The sequence below is a fragment of the Coregonus lavaretus genome, assembly GCF_964263955.1.
Source record: "Coregonus lavaretus genome assembly, contig: HAP1_SCAFFOLD_2072, whole genome shotgun sequence".
In the NCBI taxonomy this organism is placed as follows: Eukaryota; Metazoa; Chordata; class Actinopteri; order Salmoniformes; family Salmonidae; genus Coregonus; species Coregonus lavaretus.
In genome coordinates this window covers 68,364-89,771 of record NW_028164438.1, presented here as the reverse complement: position 1 = coordinate 89,771, position 21,408 = coordinate 68,364, and the positions used below count along the sequence as shown (strand labels likewise).

At 42.6% G+C, this 21,408-nt stretch overlaps 1 protein-coding gene across 1 annotated transcript in view; it reads right to left on the bottom strand.

Annotated features, from left to right (window-relative positions):
• Positions 1-4,367: 4,367 nt before the first annotated feature.
• Positions 4,368-21,408, bottom strand: part of LOC311117031 (fibronectin type III domain-containing protein 5b-like) — a gene marked incomplete at both ends in the record, with an annotated part of 46,292 nt that continues 29,251 nt past the window's right edge. The window contains 3 exons of the mRNA XM_084192026.1: positions 4,368-4,457; positions 17,041-17,239; positions 18,966-19,078. Of these exons, the coding sequence (XP_084048152.1) occupies positions 4,368-4,457; positions 17,041-17,239; positions 18,966-19,078 (402 nt within the window). The remainder of the gene's footprint in view (positions 4,458-17,040; positions 17,240-18,965; positions 19,079-21,408) is intronic.

Sequence of the window (21,408 nt, the reverse complement as noted above, 5' to 3'; positions counted from 1 at the left end):
AATTTGACCCCAATAACTACCGTGGTATATGCGTCAACAATGTACTGAGCAAATGGGAAATTGGCTTTTTACCAAATTACCGTACGACAGATCACGTATTCACCCTGCACACCCTAATTGACAAACAAACAAGCCAAAACAAAGGCAAAGTCTTTGTTTTGGAATTAATTTGACTCATTTTGGCATGAGGTCTGCTATTCAAATTGATGGAAAGTGGTGTTGGGGGGAAAACATATGACATGATAAAATCCATGTACACAAACAACAAGTGTGTGGTTAAAATTGGCAAAAAACACGCACATTTATATTTCCACAAGGCCGGGGTGTGAGAAAGGGATGCAGCATGAGCCCCACCCTCTTCAACATATTTACCAACGAATTGGCGAGGGCACTAGAACAGTCTGCAGCACCCGGCCTCACCCTACTAGAATCTGAAGTCAAATGTCTACTGTTTGCTGATGATCTGGTGCTTCTGTCAACAACCAAGGAGGACTTACAGCAGCACCTAGATATTCTGCATAGATTCTGTCAGACCTGGGCCCTGACAGTGAATCTCAGTAAGACAAAAATAATGGTGTTCTAAAAATGATACAGCTGCCAGGACCACAATACAAATTCCATTTAGACACTGTTGACCTAGAGCACAGAAAAAAACTATACCTACCTCAGCCTAAACATCAGCACCACGGGTAACTTCCACAAAGCTCTGAACGATCTGAGAGACAAGGCAAGAAGGGCCTTCTACGCCATCAAAAGGAACATAAATTCGACATCCCAATTAGAATCTGGCTAAAAATACTTGAATCAGTTATAGAACCCATTGCCCTTTATGGTTGTGAGGTCTGGGGTCCGCTCACCAACCAAGAATTCACAAATTGGGGCAAACACCAAATTGAGACTCTGCATGCAGAATTCTGCAAAAATATCCTCCATGTACAACGTAAAACACCAAATAATGCATGCAGAGCAGAATTAGGCCGATACCTGGTAATTTTCAAATTCCAGAAAAGAGCCGTTAAATTCTACAACCACCTAAAATCAAGTAATTCCCAAACCTTCCATAACAAAGCCATCACCTACAGAGAGATGAACCTGGAGAAGAGTCCGCTAAGCAAGCCGGTCCTGGGACTCTGTTCACAAACACAAACAGACCCCACAGAGCCCCAGGACAGCGACAGCAACACAATTAGACCCACACAAATCATAAAAAGATAATTACTTGACACATTGGAAAGAATTTACCAAAAACAGAGCAAACTAGAATGCTATTTGGCCCTAAACAGAGAGTACACAATGGCAGAATACCTGACCACTGTGACTGACCCAAAATTAATGAAAGCTTGGACTATGTACAGACTCAGTGAGCATAGCCTTGCTATTGAGAGAGGCCGTTGTAGGCAGACCTGGCTCTCAAGAGAAGACAGGCTATGTGCACACTGCCCACAAAATGAGGTGGAAACTGAGCTGCACTTTCTAACCTTCTGCCAAATGTATGACCATATTAGAGACACACATTTCCCTCAGATTAAAAAGACCCCAAAGAACTGGAAAAACATTTTTTTTGGATAAACTCCCAGAACTATTGGGTGAAATACCACAGTGTGCCATCACAGCAGCAAGATTTATGACCTGTTGCCACAAGAAAAGGGCAACAAGTGAAGAACAAACACCATTGTAAATACAACCCATATTTATGTTTAGTTACTTTCCCTTTTGTACTTTAACTATTTGCACATCGTTATAACACAGTACATAGCCATAAAATGACATTTTGAAATGTCTCTATTACTTTTGAACATTTGTGAGTGTAATAATTTTTTGTTGTTTACTTCACTTTTGTTAATTATCTTTTTCACTTGCTTTGGCAATGTAAACATATGTTTCCCATGCCAATAAAGCCCTTCATTTGAATTTAATTGAGAGATATACAGAGAGCAAGAGAGAGAGAGAGAGAGAGAGAGAGAGAGAGAAAGAGAGAAAGAGAGAGAGAGAGAGAGAGAGAGAGAGAGAGAGAGAGAGAGAGAGAGACAGAGAGAGAGAGAGAGAGAGAGAGAGAGAGAGAGAGAGAGAGAGAGAGAGACAGAGAGAGAGAGAGGGAGAGAGAGTCTCCTCTGCAGAGTACTTGAGGCACAGTAACAGAGATTCATCCAACACAGATAGCAGAGTGTGTAGATGAAACTGAGGGGTACAAAACAGGATCAATATAACTTTGAATTTTCTAGAAAGATAAGCTGGAAATGGGCAGGGTCTAATTGATTCAAAAAACAAATATACAAGTTAAGTTTAGCTTTCAATAGTTATTTCTGGTTGCTTATCAAAGTCAGCTGGCTAACTCAATGATCTTGCTTTTCAGTTTTAGTATACCTCTCTGGTATATTAGTCTAGGTTTAGGATTAAATGAAATCAACAACAAAGTAAATACAGTTGAAGTCGGAAGTTTACATACACCTTAGCCAAATAGATTTAAAACGCAGATTTTCACAATTCCTGACATTTAATCCTAGTAAAAATTCCCTGTCTTAGGTCAGTTAGGATCACCACTTTATTTTAGGAATGTGAAATGTCAGAATAATAATAGAGAGAATGATTTATTTCAGCTTTTATTTCTTTCATCACATTCATCACACTCAATTAGTATCTGGTAGTATTGCCTTTAAATTGTTTAACTTGGGTCAAACGTTTCGGGTAGCCTTCCACAAGCTCCCACAATAAGTTGGGTGAATTTTGGCCCATTCCTCCTAACAGAGCTGGTGTAACTGAGTCAGGTTTGTAGGCCTCCTTGCTCTAACACGCTTTTTCAGTTCTGCCCACACATTTTCTATAGGATTGAGGTCAGGGCTTTGTGATGGCCACTCCAATACCTTGACTTTGTTGTCCTTAAGTCATTTTGAAACAACTTTGGAAGTATGCTTGGGGTCATTGTCCATTTGGAGGACCCATTTGCGACCAAACTTTAACTTCCTGACTGATGTCTTGAGATGTTGCTTCAATATATCCACATAATTCCTTCCTCATAATACTATCTATTTTGTGAAGTGCACCAGTCCCTCCTGCAGCAAAGCACCCCCACAGCATGATGCTGCCACCCCCGTGCTTCACGGTTGGGATGGTGTTCTTCGGCTTGCAAGCCACCCCTTTTTCCTCCAAACATAACGATGGTCATTATGGCCAAACAGTTCTATTTTTGTTTCATCAGACCAGAGGACATTTCTCCAAAATGTACGATCTTTGTCCCCATGTGCAGTTGCAAACCGTAGTCTGGATTTTTTATGGTGGTTTTGAAGCAGTGGCTTCTTCCTTGCTGAGCGGCCTTTCAGGTTATGTCGATATATGCCTCGTTTTACTCGTTTTACTGTGGATATAGATACTTTTGTACCTGTTTCCTCCAGCATCTTCACAAGTTCCTTTGCTGTTGTTCTGGGATTGATTTGCAAAGTACGTTCATCACTAGGAGACAGAATGCGTCTCCTTCCTGAGCGGTATGATGGCTGCGTGGTCCCATGGTGTTTATACTTGCGTACAATTGTTTGTACAGATGAACGTGGAACCTTCAGGCATTTGGAAATTGCTCCCAAGGATGAACCAGACTTGTGGAGGTCAACTTTTTTTTTCTGAGGTCTTGGCTGATTTATTTTGATTTTCCCATGATGTCAAGCAAAGAGGCACTGAGTTTGAAGGTAGGCCTTGAAATACATCCACAGGTACACCTCCAATTTACTCAAATGATGTCAATCATTTTCTGGAATTTTCCAAGCTATTTAAAGGCACAGTCAATTTAGTGTATGTAAACTTCTGACCCACTGGAATTGTGATACAGTGAATTATAAGTGAAATAATCTGTCTGTAAACAATTGTTGGAAAAAGTACTTGTGTCATGCACAAAGTAGATGACCTAACCGACTTGCCAAAACTAGAGTTTGTTAACAAGAAATTTGTGGAGTGGTTGAAAAACGAGTTTTAATGACTCCAACCTAAGTGTATGTAAACATCCGACTTCAACTGTATGTGTGTTATGGTTGTGTTTTGTATTTGTATTTATTATGGATCCCCATTAGTTCCTGCCAAGGGGTTTATTATGGATCCCCATAGTGTTGTGGTTTGGTTACCTGCCCTCATGAGGCATGGAAGTGGTTCTGTTGTGTTGTGGTTGTATTGTGGGTTGGTTACCTGCCCACATTGAGGCATGGAAATGGTTCTGTTGTGTTGTGGTTGTGATTTGATGTGATATGGTTGTGTAGCGGTCCGGCCATATACCAACATGACGAGCGCCACTAATATTATACTAATTCTGTCCTGAAGTCATGGTCAGTGTGGTTGTGATCAGACTGTGGTTGTGTTGTGCTGTGGTTGTGTTGCAGTCGAGTTACCTGCCCACATGACGAGCACCACTACGATGATGATGAGCTCTCCAACTCTGAGCTGAACTGCCTGTTCCATCGCCTCCCTGCTTACCTCGTCTGGAGAGAGGAAACAAATGTTATACTGTAGGTACCGACGAACACACACACACACCTCGTCTATCATCACCTCTATCAGAACTACATATCGGAAATGAGATGTTGTAGTCCTAGCCACCAGGTCAAATCAAACTGGTTTTAGGAAGAGCTGTGAGTCATCCTCAAACCCCCCAGCAGCCCCTGAAGACTCCTACTCTGTTTCCCCACAGCCCATGTCCTGGCCTGGCCTAATTAGGCTGTGATGATACCTCTGAGGAGAGGGGCTTGGTTCCAAACTGAAAATCTCTCTTCTCTTACCATGACCATATTGCTGAAATATATCCAGTCCCTTCAGATCTGCAAACACCGAAGGGGAAGGGTGTAAGGGTAAAAATGAAATGGGAGAAAACCATGAGCCATGATTGCTGAGGGAGAGTTCAGAGCCTTGTCAGTCAAAGCGGACACCCTGTGTCAGAGCCTCTTCAGATAAGGAGATAAGCAACCTTCAAAAGGCGAGAGCCCATCAAGGACCTGGTATTAAGTACCCTTAGATATAGTCGTAATGGAGACTTTAAAGGGTGAGAGCCCATCAAGGACCTGGTATTAAGTACCCTTAGATATAGTCGTAATGGAGACTTTAAAGGGTGAGAGCCCATCAAGGACCTGGTATTAAGTACCCTTAGATATAGTCGTAATGGAGACTTTAAAGGGTGAGTTGGACTTCAGCAAACAGACACACAGACCGCTGACACTGACTACTGCAGGAGCTAAGCTAAGCGAGATGAGGGAGGGAGAGAGAGAGGGAGAGAGAAATAGGAAGATAGGGAGGGTGGGAGAGGGAGAGAGAGAGAGAGAGACACAGAGACGAGTCTACTCTGCAGAGTACTCGAGGCACAAAGAGACACAAAGCCACACGTCACAGAAGTGATTAGTCTTGTACTGGGGGTCATATATATCAGATGGTAACAGGGTTGTGTTGTACTGGGGGTCATATATATCAGATGGTAACAGGGTTGTGTTGTAATGGTGGTCATATATATCAGATGGTAACAGGGTTGTGTTGTACTGGTGGTCATATATATCAGATGGTAACAGGGTTGTGTTGTACTGGTGGTCATATATAACAGATGGTAACAGGGTTGTGTTGTACTGGTGGTCATATATATCAGATGGTAACAGGGTTGTGTTGTACTGGTGGTCATATATATCAGATGGTAACAGGGTTGTGTTGTACTGGTGGTCATATATAACATATGGTAACAGGGTTGTGTTGTACTGGTGATCATATATATCAGATGGTAACAGGGTGGTGTTGTCCTGGTGGTCATATATCAGATGGTAACAGGGTTGTGTTGTACTGGTGGTCATATATATCAGATGGTAACAGGGTTGTGTTGTGTTGTACTGGTGGTCATATATATCAGATGGTAACAGGGTTGTGTTGTACTGGTGGTCATATATCAGATGGTAACAGGGTTGTGTTGTACTGGTGGTCATATATATCAGATGGTAACAGGGTTGTGTTGTACTGGTGGTCATATATATCTGATGGTACAGGGTTGTGTTGTACTGGTGGTCATATATATCTGATGGTAACAGGGTTGTGTTGTACTGGTGATAATATATATCAGATGGTAACAGGGTTGTGTTGTGTTGTACTGGTGGTCATATATATCAGATGGTAACAGGGTGGTGTTGTACTGGTGGTCATATATATCTGATGGTAACAGGGTTGTGTTGTACTGGTGGTCATATATATCAGATGGTAACAGGGTTGTGTTTTACTGGTGGTCATAGAGTGAGGGAAAAAAGTATTTGATCCCCTGCTGATTTTGTACGTTTGCCCACTGACAAAGACATGATCAGTCTATAATTTGAATGGTAGGTTTATTTGAACAGTGAGAGACAGAATAACAACAACAAAAATCAAAAAAACGCATGGCAAAAATGTTATAAATTGATTTGCATTTTAATGAGGGGAATAAGTATTTGACCCCCTATCAATCAGAAAGATTTCTGGCTCCCAGGTGTCTTTCATACAGGTAACGATCTGAGATTAGGAGCACACTCTTAAAGGGAGTGCTCCTAATCTCAGTTTGTTACCTGTATAAAAGACACCTGTCCACAGAAGCAATCAATCAATCAGATTCCAAACTCTCCACCATGGTCAAGACCAAAGAGCTCTCCAGGGATGTCAGGGACAAGATTGTAGACCTACACAAGGCTGGAATGGGCTACAAAACCATCGCCAAGCAGCTTGGTGAGAAGGTGACAACAGTTGGTGCGATTATTTGCAAATGGAAGAAACACAAAATAATTGTCAATCTCCCTCGGCCTGGGGCTCCATGCAAGATCTCACCTCGTGGAGTTGCAATGATCATGAGAACGGTGAGGAATCAGCCCAGAACTACACGGGAGGATCTTGTCAATGATCTCAAGGCAGCTGGGACCATAGTCACCAAGAAAACAATTGGTAACACACTACGCCGTGAAGGACTGAAATCCTGCAGCGCCTGCAAGGTCCCCCTGCTCAAGAAAGCACATATACATGCCCGTCTGAAGTTTGCCAATGAAAATCTGAATGATTCAGAGGAGAACTGGGTGAAAGTGTTGTGGTCAGATGAGACCAAAATCGAGCTCTTTGGCATCAACTCAACTCGCCGTGTTTGGAGGAGGAGGAATGCTGCCTATGACTCCAAGAACACCATCCCCACAGTCAAACATGGAGGTGGAAACATTATGCTTTGGGGGTGTTTTTCTGCTAAGGGGACAGGACAACTTCACCGCATCAAAGGGACGATGGACGGGGCCATGTACCGTCAAATCTTGGGTGAGAACCTCCTTCCCTCAGCCAGGGCATTGAAAATGGGTAGTGGATGGGTATTCCAGCATGACAATGACCCAAAACACATGGCTAAGGCAACAGATAAGTGGCTCAAGAAGAAGCACATTAAGGTCCTGGAGTGGCCTAGCCAGTCTCCAGACCTTAATCCCAAAGAAAATCTGTGGAGGGAGCTGAAGGTTCGAGTTGTCAAACGTCAGCCTCAAAACCTTAATGACTTGGAGAAGATCTGCAAAGAGGAGTGGAACAAAATCCCTCCTGAGATGTGTGCAAACCTGGTGGCCAACTACAAGAAACGTCTGACCTCTGTGATTGCCAACAAGGGTTTTGCCACCAAGTACTAAGTCATGTTTTGCTGAGGGGTCAAATACTTATTTCCCTCATTAAAATGCAAATCAATTTATAACATTTTTGACATGCGTTTTTCTGGATTTTTGTTGTTGTTATTCTGTCTCTCACTGTTCAAATAAACCTACCATTAAAATTATAGACTTATCATTTCTTTGTCAGTGGGCAGACGTACAAAATCAGCAGGGGATCAAATACTTTTTTCCATCACTGTATATAACAGATGGTAACAGGGTTGTGTTGTGTTATACTTGTGGTCATAAATATCAGATGGTAACAGGGTTGTGTTGTACTGGTGGTCATATATATCAGATGGTAACAGGGTTGTGTTGTACTGGTGGTCATATATAACAGATGGTAACAGGGTTGTATTGTACTGGTGGTCATATATATCAGATGGTAACAGGGTGGTGTTGTACTGGTGGTCATATATATCAGATGGTAACAGGGTTGTGTTGTACTGGTGGTCATATATAACAGATGGTAACAGGGTTGTATTGTACTGGTGGTCATATATATCAGATGGTAACAGGGTTGTGTTGTACTGGTGGTCATATATATCAGATGGTAACAGGGTTGTGTTGTACTGGTGGTCATATATATCAGATGGTAACAGGGTTGTGTTGTGTTGTACTGGTGGTCTTATATAACAGATGGTAACAGGGTGGTGTTGTACTGGTGGTCATATATATCAGATGGTAACAGGGTTGTGTTGTACTGGTGGTCATATATAACAGATGGTAACAGGGTTGTATTGTACTGGTGGTCATATATATCAGATGGTAACAGGGTTGTGTTGTACTGGTGGTCATATATAACAGATGGTAACAGGGTTGTGTTGTACTGGTGGTCATATATATCAGATGGTAACATGGTTGTGTTGTACTGGTGGTCATATATATCAGATGGTAACAGGGTTGTGTTGTACTGGTGGTCATATATAACAGATGGTAACAGGGTTGTGTTGTACTGGTGGTCATATATATCAGATGATAACAGGGTTGTGTTGTACTGGGGGTCATATATATCAGATTGTAACAGGGTTGTGTTGTGTTGTACTGGTGGTCATATATATCAGATGGTAACAGGGTTGTGTTGTTCTGGTGGTCATATATAACAGATGGTAACAGGGTTGTGTTGTACTTGTGGTCATATATATCAGATGATAACAGGGTTGTGTTGTACTGGGGGTCATATATATCAGATGGTAACAGGGTTGTGTTGTGTTGTACTGGTGGTCATATATATCAGATGGTAACAGGGTTGTGTTGTACTGGTGGTCATATATATCAGATGGTAACAGGGTTGTGTTGTACTTGTGGTCATATATAACAGATGGTAACAGGGTTGTGTTGTACTGGTGGTCATATATAACAGATGGTAACAGGGTTGTGTTGTACTGGTGGTCATATATATCAGATGTTAACAGGGTTGTGTTGTACTGGTGGTCATATATAACAGATGGTAACAGGGTTGTGTTGTACTGGTGGTCATATATATCAGATGGTAACCGGGTTGTGTTGTACTGGTGGTCATATATATCAGATGGTAACAGGGTTGTGTTGTACTGGTGGTCATATATATCAGATGGTAACAGGGTTGTGTTGTACTGGTGGTCATATATATCAGATGGTAACAGGGTTGTGTTGTACTGTCATATATAACAGATGATAACAGGGTTGTGTTGTACTGGTTGTCATATATAATAGATGGTAACAGGGTTGTGTTGTACTGGTGGTCATATATATCAGATGGTAACAGGGTTGTGTTCTCCTGGTGATCATAGAGTGAGGGAAAAAAGTATTTGATCCCCTGCTGATTTTGTACGTTTGCCCACTGACAAAGAAATTATCAGTCTATAATTTGAATGGTAGGTTTATTTGAACAGTGAGAGACAGAATAACAACAAAAAAATCTAGAAAAACGCATGGCAAAAATGTTATAAATTGATTTGCATTTTAATGAGGGAAATAAGTATTTGACCCCCTATCAATCAGAAAGATTTCTGGCTCCCAGGTGTCTTTTATACAGGTAACGATCTGAGATTAGGAGCACACTCTTAAAGGGAGTGGTCCTAATCTCAGTTTGTTACCTGTATAAAAGACACCTGTCCACAGAAGTAATCAATCAATCAGATTCCAAACTCTCCACCATGGTCAAGACCAAAGAGCTCTCCAAGGATGTCAGGGACAAGATTGTAGACCTACACAAGGCTGGAATGGGCTACAAAACCATCGCCAAGCAGCTTGGTGAGAAGGTGACAACAGTTGGTGCGATTATTCGCAAATGGAAGAAACACAAAATAATTGTCAATCTCCCTCGGCCTGGGGCTCCATGCAAGATCTCACCTCATGGAGTTGCAATGATCATGAGAACGGTGAGGAATCAGCCCAGAACTACACGGGAGGATCTTGTTAATGATCTCAAGGCAGCTGGGACCATAGTCACCAAGAAAACAATTGGTAACACACTACGCCGTGAAGGACTGAAATCCTGCAGCGCCTGCAAGGTCCCCCTGCTCAAGAAAGCACATATACATGCCCGTCTGAAGTTTGCCAATGAACATCTGAATGATTCAGAGGAGAACTGGGTGAAAGTGTTGTGGTCAGATGAGACCAAAATCGAGCTCTTTGGCATCAACTCAACTCGCCGTGTTTGGAGGAGGAGGAATGCTGCCTATGACCCCAATAACACCATCCCCACCATCAAACATGGAGGTGGAAACATTATGCTTTGGGGGTGTTTTTCTGCTAAGGGGACAGGACAACTTCACCGCATCAAAGGGACGATGGACGGGGCCATGTACCGTCAAATCTTGGGTGAAAACCTCCTTCCCTCAGCCAGGGCACTGAAAATGGGTTGTGGATGGGTATTCCAGCATGACAATGACCCAAAACACACGGCCAAGGCAACAAAGGAGTGGCTCAAGAAGAAGCACATTAAGGTCCTGGAGTGGCCTAGCCAGTCTCCAGACCTTAATCCCAAAGAAAATCTGTGGAGGGAGCTGAAGGTTCGAGTTGCCAAACGTCAGCCTCAAAACCTTAATGACTTGGAGAAGATCTGCAAAGAGGAGTGGAACAAAATCCCTCCTGAGATGTGTGCAAACCTGGTGGCCAACTACAAGAAACTTCTGACCTCTGTGATTACCGACAAGGGTTTTGCCACCAAGTACTAAGTCATGTTTTGCAGAGGGGTCAAATACTTATTTCCCTCATTAAAATGCAAATCAATTTATAACATTTTTGACATGCGTTTTTCTGGATTTTTTGTTGTTGTTATTCTGTCTCTCACTGTTCAAATAAACCTACCATTAAACTTATAGACTTATCATTTATTTGTCAGTGGGCAAACGTACAAAATAAGCAGGGGATCAAATACTTTTTTTCCCTCACTGTATATAACCGATGGTAACAGGGTTGTGTTGTGTTGTACTTGTGGTCATAAATAACAGATGGTAACAGGGTTGTGTTGTACTGGTGGTCATATATATCAGATGGTAACAGGGTTGTGTTGTACTGCTGGTCATATGTAACAGATGGTAGCAGGGTTGTGTTGTACTGGTGATAATATATATCAGATGGTAACAGGGTTGTGTTGTACTGGTGGTCATATATATCAGATGGTAACAGGGTTGTGTTGTACTGGGGGTCATATATATCAGATGGTAACAGGGTTGTGTTGTACTGGTGATAATATATAACAGATGGTAACAGGGTTGTGTTGTACTGGGGGTCATATATAACATATGGTAACAGGGTTGTGTTGTGTTGTACTGGTGATAATATATAACAGATGGTAAAAGGGTTGAGTTGTTCTGGTGATAATATATAACAGATGGTAACAGGGTTGTGTTGTACTGGGGGTCATATATATCAGATGGTAACAGGTTGTGTTGTACTGGTGGTCATATATATCAGATGATAACAGGTTGTGTTGTACTGGGGGTCATATATATCAGATGATAACAGGGTTGTGTTGTACTGGGGGTCATATATAACAGATGGTAACAGGGTGGTGTTGTACTGGTGGTCATATATAACAGATGGTAACAGGGTTGTGTTGTACTGGTGGTCATATATATCAGATGATAACAGGTTGTGTTGTACTGGTGGTCATATATATCAGATGGTAACAGGGTTGTGTTGTACTGGTGGTCATATATATCAGATGGTAACAGGGTTGTGTTGTACTGGTGGTCATATATTTCAGATGATAACAGGGTGGTGTTGTACTGGTGGTCATATATATCAGATGGTAACAGGGTTGTGTTGTACTGGTGGTCATATATATCAGATGGTAACAGGGTTGTGTTGTACTGGTGGTCATATATATCAGATGGTAACAGGGTTGTGTTGTACTGGTGGTCATATATAACAGATGGTAACAGGGTGGTGTTGTACTGGTGGTCATATATAACAGATGGTAACAGGGTGGTGTTGTACTGGTGGTCATATATATCAGATGATAACAGGTTGTGTTGTACTGGTGGTCATATATATCAGATGGTAACAGGGTTGTGTTGTACTGGTGGTCATATATATCAGATGGTAACAGGGTTGTGTTGTACTGGTGGTCATATATATCAGATGGTAACAGGGTTGTGTTGTACTGGTGGTCATATATAACAGATGGTAACAGGGTTGTGTTGTACTGGTGGTCATATATCAGATGGTAACAGGGTTGTGTTGTACTGGTGGTCATATCTAACAGATGGTAACAGGGTTGTATTGTACTGGTGGTCATATATCAGATGGTAACAGGGTTGTGTTGTACTGGTGGTCATATATAACAGATGGTAACAGGGTTGTATTGTACTGGTGGTCATATATCAGATGGTAACAGGGTTGTGTTGTACTGGTGGTCATATATAACAGATGGTAACAGGGTTGTATTGTACTGGTGGTCATATATATCAGATGGTAACAGGGTTGTGTTGTACTGGTGGTCATATATAACAGATGGTAACAGGTTGTGTTGATTAATAGAAGAGAAAATAGGGGGGCGGAAACGTGTTTGTGTGTTTTATATGAAACCAGATGGTCATTATGCAGTCACCTCTAACGTCCTGAGTCTACGCTCACACACACACACCACACACACACACACACCACACACACACACACACACCATACACACACACACACACCACACGCACACCAAACGCACCACACGCACACACACACACCACACACACACACACACCACACACACACCACACGCACACACCACACGCACACACCACACACACACCACACACAGACACCACACACACACACACACACACACACCACACGCACACACCACACGCACACGCACACACACACACCACACACACACACACCACACACACACCACACGCACACACCACACGCACACACCACACACACACACCACACGCACACACACCATACACACACACACACACCACACGCACACCAAACGCACCACACGCACACACACACACCACACACACACACACCACACACACACCACACGCACACACCACACGCACACCACACACACCACGCACACACCACACGCACACACCACACACACACCACACACAGACACCACACACACACACACACACACACACACACCACACGCACACACCACACGCACACACCACACACACACACCACACGCACACACACACACACACACACACGCACACACCACACACACACCACACACACACCATACGCACACACCACACGCACACACACCACACACACCACACACACCACACACACACACACCACACACACACACACACACACGCACACACCACACAAACACCACACACACACCACACGCACACACACACACCATACACACACCACACACACACCACGCGCACACACCACACACACACACCACACACACACACACCACACACACACACCACACGCACACCACACACACCACACACACACACACCACACGCACACACCACACGCACACCACACACACCACACACACATACCACACACACACACACCACACACACACACCACACGCACACCACACACACCACACACACACACACCACACGCACACCACACACACACACACACACACACACCACACGCACACACCACACGCACACCACACACACCACACACACACACCACACACACACACCACACGCACACACCACACGCACACCACACACACCACACACACACACACCACACGCACACACCACACGCACACACCACACGCACACACCTGTCCATTGCAGATGCCCACCTGTGTAGACTCAGGACGTCAGAGGTGACTACAATATGACCATCTGGTTTCACAGGTAACCTTCGTTAAATACAAATACAATAGTGATTTAGGAGGATGTTATCACGTATGTTACTGTGATAATCAGTTGGTAGAGCATGGCGTTTGCAACGTCAGGGTTGTGGGTTCGTTTCCCACGGGGGACCAGTATGAAAAAATAAATAAATAATGTATGCACTCTGGATAAGAGCGTCTGCTAAATGACAAAAAAATGTACAAATGTTTAGGAGGATGTTATAACGTATGTTACTCTGATAATCTGGTGGTTTAGGAGGATGTTATAACATATGTTACTCTGATAATCTGGTGGTTTAGGAGGATGTTATAACATATGTTACTCTGATAATCTGGTGGTTTAGGAGGATGTTATAACATATGTTACTCTGATAATCTGGTGGTTTAGGAGGATGTTATAACATATGTTACTCTGATAATCTGGTGGTTTAGGAGGATGTTATAACGTATGTTACTCTGATAATCTGGGGGTTTAGGAGGATGTTATAACGTATGTTACTCTGATAATCTGGTGGTTTAGGAGGATGTTATAACATATGTTACTCTGATAATCTGGTGGTTTAGGAGGATGTTATAACGTATGTTACTCTGATAATCTGGGGGTTTAGGAGGATGTTATAACATATGTTACTCTGATAATCTGGTGGTTTAGGAGGATGTTATAACGTATGTTACTCTGATAATCTGGTGGTTTAGGAGGATGTTATAACATATGTTACTGTGATAATCTGGTGGTTTAGGAGGATGTTATAACATATGTTACTGTGATAATCTGGTGGTTTAGGAGGATGTTATAACATATGTTACTCTGATAATCTGGTGGTTTAGGAGGATGTTATAACGTATGTTACTCTGATAATCTGGTGGTTTAGGAGGATGTTATAACATATGTTACTCTGATAATCTGGTGGTTTAGGAGGATGTTATAACGTATGTTACTCTGATAATCTGGTGGTTTAGGAGGATGTTATAACGTATGTCACTCTGATAATCTGGTGGTTTAGGAGGATGTTATAACATATGTTACTGTGATAATCTGGTGGTTTAGGAGGATGTTATAACATATGTCACTCTGATAATCTGGTGGTTTAGGAGGATGTTATAACATATGTTACTCTGATAATCTGGTGGTTTAGGAGGATGTTATAACGTATGTTACTCTGATAATCTGGTGGTTTAGGAGGATGTTATAACGTATGTTACTGTGATAATCTGGTGGTTTAGGAGGATGTTATAACATATGTTACTCTGATAATCTGGTGGTTTAGGAGGATGTTATAACATATGTTACTGTGATAATCTGGTGGTTTAGGAGGATGTTATAACATATGTTACTGTGATAATCTGGTGGTTTAGGAGGATGTTATAACATATGTTACTCTGATAATCTGGTGGTTTAGGAGGATGTTATAACGTATGTTACTCTGATAATCTGGTGGTTTAGGAGGATGTTATAACATATGTTACTCTGATAATCTGGTGGTTTAGGAGGATGTTATAACGTATGTTACTCTGATAATCTGGTGGTTTAGGAGGATGTTATAACATATGTTACTGTGATAATCTGGTGGTTTAGGAGGATGTTATAACATATGTCACTCTGATAATCTGGTGGTTTAGGAGGATGTTATAACATATGTTACTCTGATAATCTGGTGGTTTAGGAGGATGTTATAACATATGTTACTCTGATAATCTGGTAGTTTAGGAGGATGTTATAACGTATGTTACTCTGATAATCTGGTGGTTTAGGAGGATGTTATAACGTATGTTACTCTGATAATCTGGTGGTTTAGGAGGATGTTATAACGTATGTTACTCTGATAATCTGGTGGTTTAGGAGGATGTTATAACATATGTTACTCTGATAATCTGGTGGTTTAGGAGGATGTTATAACGTATGTTACTCTGATAATCTGGTGGTTTAGGAGGATGTTATAACATATGTTACTCTGATAATCTGGTGGTTTAGGAGGATGTTATAACGTATGTTACTCTGATAATCTGGTGGTTTAGGAGGATGTTATAACGTATGTTACTCTGATAATCTGGTGGTTTAGGAGGATGTTATAACATATGTTACTCTGATAATCTGGTGGTTTAGGAGGATGTAATAACATATGTTACTCTGATAATCTGGTGGTTTAGGAGGATGTTATAACGTATGTTACTCTGATAATCTGGTGGTTTAGGAGGATGTTATAACATATGTTACTCTGATAATCTGGTGGTTTAGGAGGATGTAATAACATATGTTACTCTGATAATCTGGTGGTTTAGGAGGATGTTATAACATATGTTACTCTAATAATCTGCTCCTTCACAACTGATTCTCAATGTCTCAAGAACATCTTCTTTTGACTTTATCTGAAGATTTTTCAACCATTACGAATAACGTCCTTTAAACGTTGAAACATGATTATAAAAATAAAATGTTTGACTTCGACTTTGAGAAATGGGAACCAGAATACAACAATCCTTAACGTTATCTAAATGTTACCTTGGCACCAATCCCTAATGTTTTCCCAACATCTCCTGTGTAATCTGTTTATCTGTGGTGTGATGTAAGGGCTGATATATTTCTCTCTCTGTGTGAAGCCCTTCTCTTCTCTGTGTGTATCTGGGTCGCTGAGAGAGGAGATGGTCAAACTGGAGGTGTTACGAGTTGCTCTAGTTAACAGCTATAGCTTTACAAATGGGAATGACATTGTTGGGTGGGCTGACAAAGACAGCTAGGCGTTGCTGCTCTGTACCAAAACGGTAGAATAGCCAGGAATCTTTATGGGAAATTTGGAGGTGTTGTATAACATTGGAATTCATTGTGGAGGTGATTTATAATGTTGTAATTCATTGTGGAGGTGTTGTATAACATTGGAATTCATTGTGGAGGTGATTTATAATGTTGTAATTCATTGTGGAGGTGTTGTATAACATTGGAATTCATTGTGGAGGTGTTGTATAACATTTGGAATTATTTTTTGAAGGTGTTGTATAATATTGGAATTCATTGTGGAGGTGTTGTGTAACATTGGAACTCCCTGCTGGGTTTTTCTGTCCGCATTCAAAAATGAAAATGTTTGTAATACTGTGTGTGTGTGTGTTACCTACCTGGGCCCGTGGAGGCTAGTTTCTCAGACTCTCTGGGAGTTCTGAAGCTGACCGGGTCGCTGGGAGGACTGCTACCTCCCATGCTGATGCTCTGGACATGGACAATGTACTCTGTGTCCTCCTCCAAGTCCCACAGTGCACAGGAGCGCGTGGTCGTGTTCACTTCCTGGATGTACCGCAGCATGCGCACATCCTTCTTCTGTAACCAATGACAACAGGAGGGCTTAGGGTTAAGTTTAGGGCCATAAAACAAGGATACAGACCAGATATCAGATATCTAACCTGCACTAGCCCACTGTCTCGGTCCACTGTGACAAAGCCCACTGCCCTAGCCTAGGCATTATCTCTGGGAGTTAACGTGAGTTTTCTGGGTCTCAGATTCAGACAAGGTTGCTCATCAAACAACTGTAGTTCAACTAACCAACTCCCTGACTTAACCCAACACACAAACACACACTCAGACATGCACACTTATTCACACACAGACTGACACACACACACACACACATATATACAGTCGTGGTCAAAAGTTTTGAGAATGACACAAGTATTGGTCTTCACAAAGTTTGCTGCTTCAGTGTTTTTAGATATTTATGTCAGATGTTACTATGGTATAATGAAGTATAATTACAAGCATTCCATAAGTGTCAAAGGCTTTCAATGACAATGACATTCAGTTTATGCAAAGAGTCAATATTTGCAGTGTTGACCCTTCTTTTTCAAGACCTCTGCAATCCGCCCTGGCATGCTGTCAATTAACTTCTGGGCCACATACTGACTTTTGGCAGCCCATTCTTGCATAATCAATGCTTGGAGTTTGTCAGAATTTGTGGGTTTTTGTTTGTCCACCCGCCTCTTGAGGATTGACCTCAAGTTCTCAATGGGGTTAAGGTCTGGGGAGTTTCCTGGCCATGGACCCAACATTTCGATGTTTTGTTCCCCGAGCCACTTAGTTATCACTTCTGCATTATGGCAAGGTGCTCCATCATGCTGGAAAATGCATTGTTCATCACCAAACTGTTCTTGGATGGTTGGGAGAAGTTGCTCTCGGAGGATGTGTCCCTTGGCTGAGAAGCAACCCCACACATGAATGGTCTCAGGATGCTTTAATGTTGGCATGACACAGGACTGATGGTAGCGCTCACCTTGTCTTCTCCGGACAAGCTTTTTTTCCGGATGCCCTAAACAATCGGAAAGGGGATTAATCAGAGAAAATGAATTTACCCCAGTCCTCAGCAGTCCAATCCCTGTACCTTTTGCAGAATATCAGTCTGTCCCTGATGTTTTTCCTGGAGAGAAGTGGCTTCCTCGCTGCCCTTCTTGACACCAGGCCATCCTCCAAAAGTCTTCGCCTCACTGTGCGTGCAGATGCACTCACACCTGCCTGCTGCCATTCCTGAGCAAGCTCTGCACTGGTGGTGCCCCGATCTCGCAGCTGAATCAACTTTAGGAGACAGCAATATCCATGCCTGTGAAGCTTTTTGTGCAAAGCAATGATGACGGCACATGTTTCCTTGCAGGTAACCATGGTTAACAGAGGAAGAACAATGATTTCAAGCACCACCCTCCTTTTAAAGCTTCCAGTCTGTTGTTCTAACTCAATCAGCCTGACAGAGTGATCTCCAGCCTTGTCTTCATCAACACTCTCACCTGTGTTAACGAGAGAATCACTGACATGATGTCAGCTGGTCCTTTTGTGGCAGGGCTGAAATGCAGTGTAAATGTTTTTTTGGGGATTAAGTTCATTTTCATGGCAAAGAGGGACTTTGCAATTAATTGCAATTCATCTGATCACTCTTCATAACATTCTGGAGTATATGCAAATTGACATCATAAAAACTGAGGCAGCAGACTTTGTGAAAATTAATATTTGTGTCATTCTCAAAATTTTGACCACGACTTTTGATACACACACACTCCTCTACCTGTTGTGTGATGGCGAATCCGATGACGGGATCTCCCTCCACTATCTCCCATGTGACTATGGCTGTGTTCGCCTCCAGCTCTCTGATCGTCACATTGAGAGGAGCCGACAGAGCTGAGTATATACGCACGCACACGCACACACACACACACACACACACACACACACACACACACACACACACACACACACACACACACACACACACACACACACACACACACACACACACACACACACACACACACACACACACACACACACACACCACAGGAGAGGTGAGAAAGTGTCTACCACACACTGAGACACACTGACAGAGCCAACAGGACAGAAGGTGAGAAGGGTTATAATTTATGTGTCTTTACTCCTGGTAATGACATCAAACACCCTTCCGCTCTTTGTCTGCAGCGTAACAGTATGGATAGGTCTAATGTTTTCTGTTCTATTTTATTAAACGGTTGGGGAGAAGGTGGGATATTGTTCAATTGTCTTGACTAACGTCGTCTTTTACTGTTGTCTGAGGATAGAGGGAAAACTGAATGATATCATTCTACACACACTTTCTCCCTTTCTCATTATGATGGGTGAGACACACACACACACACACACACACACACACACACACACACACACACACACACACACACCACACACACCAGTCCTGTGCTGGATGTGGGTCGATAGTTTTACTGTTACGTGTTATTTAATCTAGTCAGGAAGTGATCTAACATTGCTGGAAATATTATCTGGGATAGCCTCCACTCCTCAGTGAAGCTGGGTACTGTGACAGCAACATCTTCCATTTTCATTGGCTTTATAAAATGGATGAATAGTATTGCATAGTATTGTATAGTGTTGTATTGTTCATGTTAGTAGATACCCATAGACTTCCAGCAATTGTGCTAACACTACCTAGCATTGGCACGCGAAACTATCTCTAACTTTCCTCATACTGGTCTCTGTCTCTCTGTCTCTCTCTGTCTCTCTGTCTCTCTCTCTCTCTCTCTCTCTCTCTCTCTCTCTCTCTCTCTCTCTCTCTCTCTCTCTCTCTCTCTCTCTCTCTCTCTCTCTCTCTCTCTCTCTCTCTGTGCATGCTGAGAGTTTTTGGGAGTTTGAGTGTTTCGTGTGGAGGGCTCTGTCCTAATTTATTTGCTATGGTGGAGGGTTAATGCACTGTTTGTTTTAGTGGTACCCACTGTTTTTATTTTCAAAGTTAGGGAGTAAGAGGACCGAGGTTTAGTTTCCTGGGGTTTTGAACGGTGTGAGCGATGGCTTCGCAGCCTAGCGCAGAGGAGACGCTGTCGTTACGGCATGGATTCAGGTGTGTTTCTGAGAATGGAATTAAGGTGGAGGAGGTTCTACACGCGGTCGGCGAACAGGTAGGAGCTGAATTTATACATTCCGCGTCCAGAATGAACAAAGCTGTGGTTGTGTTCATGAACAGAGCACATTTGGTGGGTAGGCTAATTTCTAGTGGAATATTTGTAAGGGGTGTGTTGGTGCCAATTTCTCCTCTTTCTACCTCTTCGACTAGGGTGGTAGTTGCGGATGATTAAGGATGATCAAATCAGGAAGGAGCTGAGTCATTTTGGTAAGTTTGCTAGTGGTTTTCATGTACTGTCAGCAGGTTTTCAGGCAGATGCCCTCAAGCATGTTGTTTCGTTCCGGAGGCAAGTGTTCATGTTCCTGAATAACAATGAGCAACAGTTAAATGTGCATTTTAAAGTGAGGCATGGGGAGGGGCTCTACGTGGGGTTTGCCAGCACAGATAGTCTACGGTGCTTTGAGTGTGGGGATTTGGGGCATAAGAGCTTTGCGTGCCCACATAAAGGCCGTAGACAAGGTGAGGGTTCAAGCACCAGTGGAGGAAATCGAGGTCAACATGCAGGCAGCAGAGGCTGGGAGATGGAGATGAGGAGGAGGAAGGTGAGTCTGAGGCAGAGGAAGATGAGGAGGCTTTCTTTTCAGGCTCCTCCTCAATGGATCCAGAGCTGACAGCCAGTCAGGCAGAGGGGTCAAAGTACACAGTGAGGGAACTGTCAAGGTTGCTGAATGAGACTAAGGGGAAAAAAGTTAATCTTGAGGCTGTTTTTTGCGATCCTGGAAAGTTTGTAAGATAGTACAACATGCTACGAAAAATGAGGGTCATGGTGTCCTCACACCCAGGATACGGTTTATGTTGAGGAAGTGGGTCACAAGTTGTGCTTAAAGGTCTACCTTCAGACACTGTTTAGATTAAAGTTTTATTTCTGGCACTGGGGCTTTTTGAGCATTGCTATTGGTCTCTGTCTTTGCTTGCTTTTCAAATCAAATCAAATTTTATTTGTCACATACACTTGTTTAGCAGATGTTATAGCGAGTGTAGTGAAATGCTTGTGTTTCTAGCTCCGACAGTGCAGTAATATCTAACAAGTAATATCTAACAATTTCACAACATATACCCA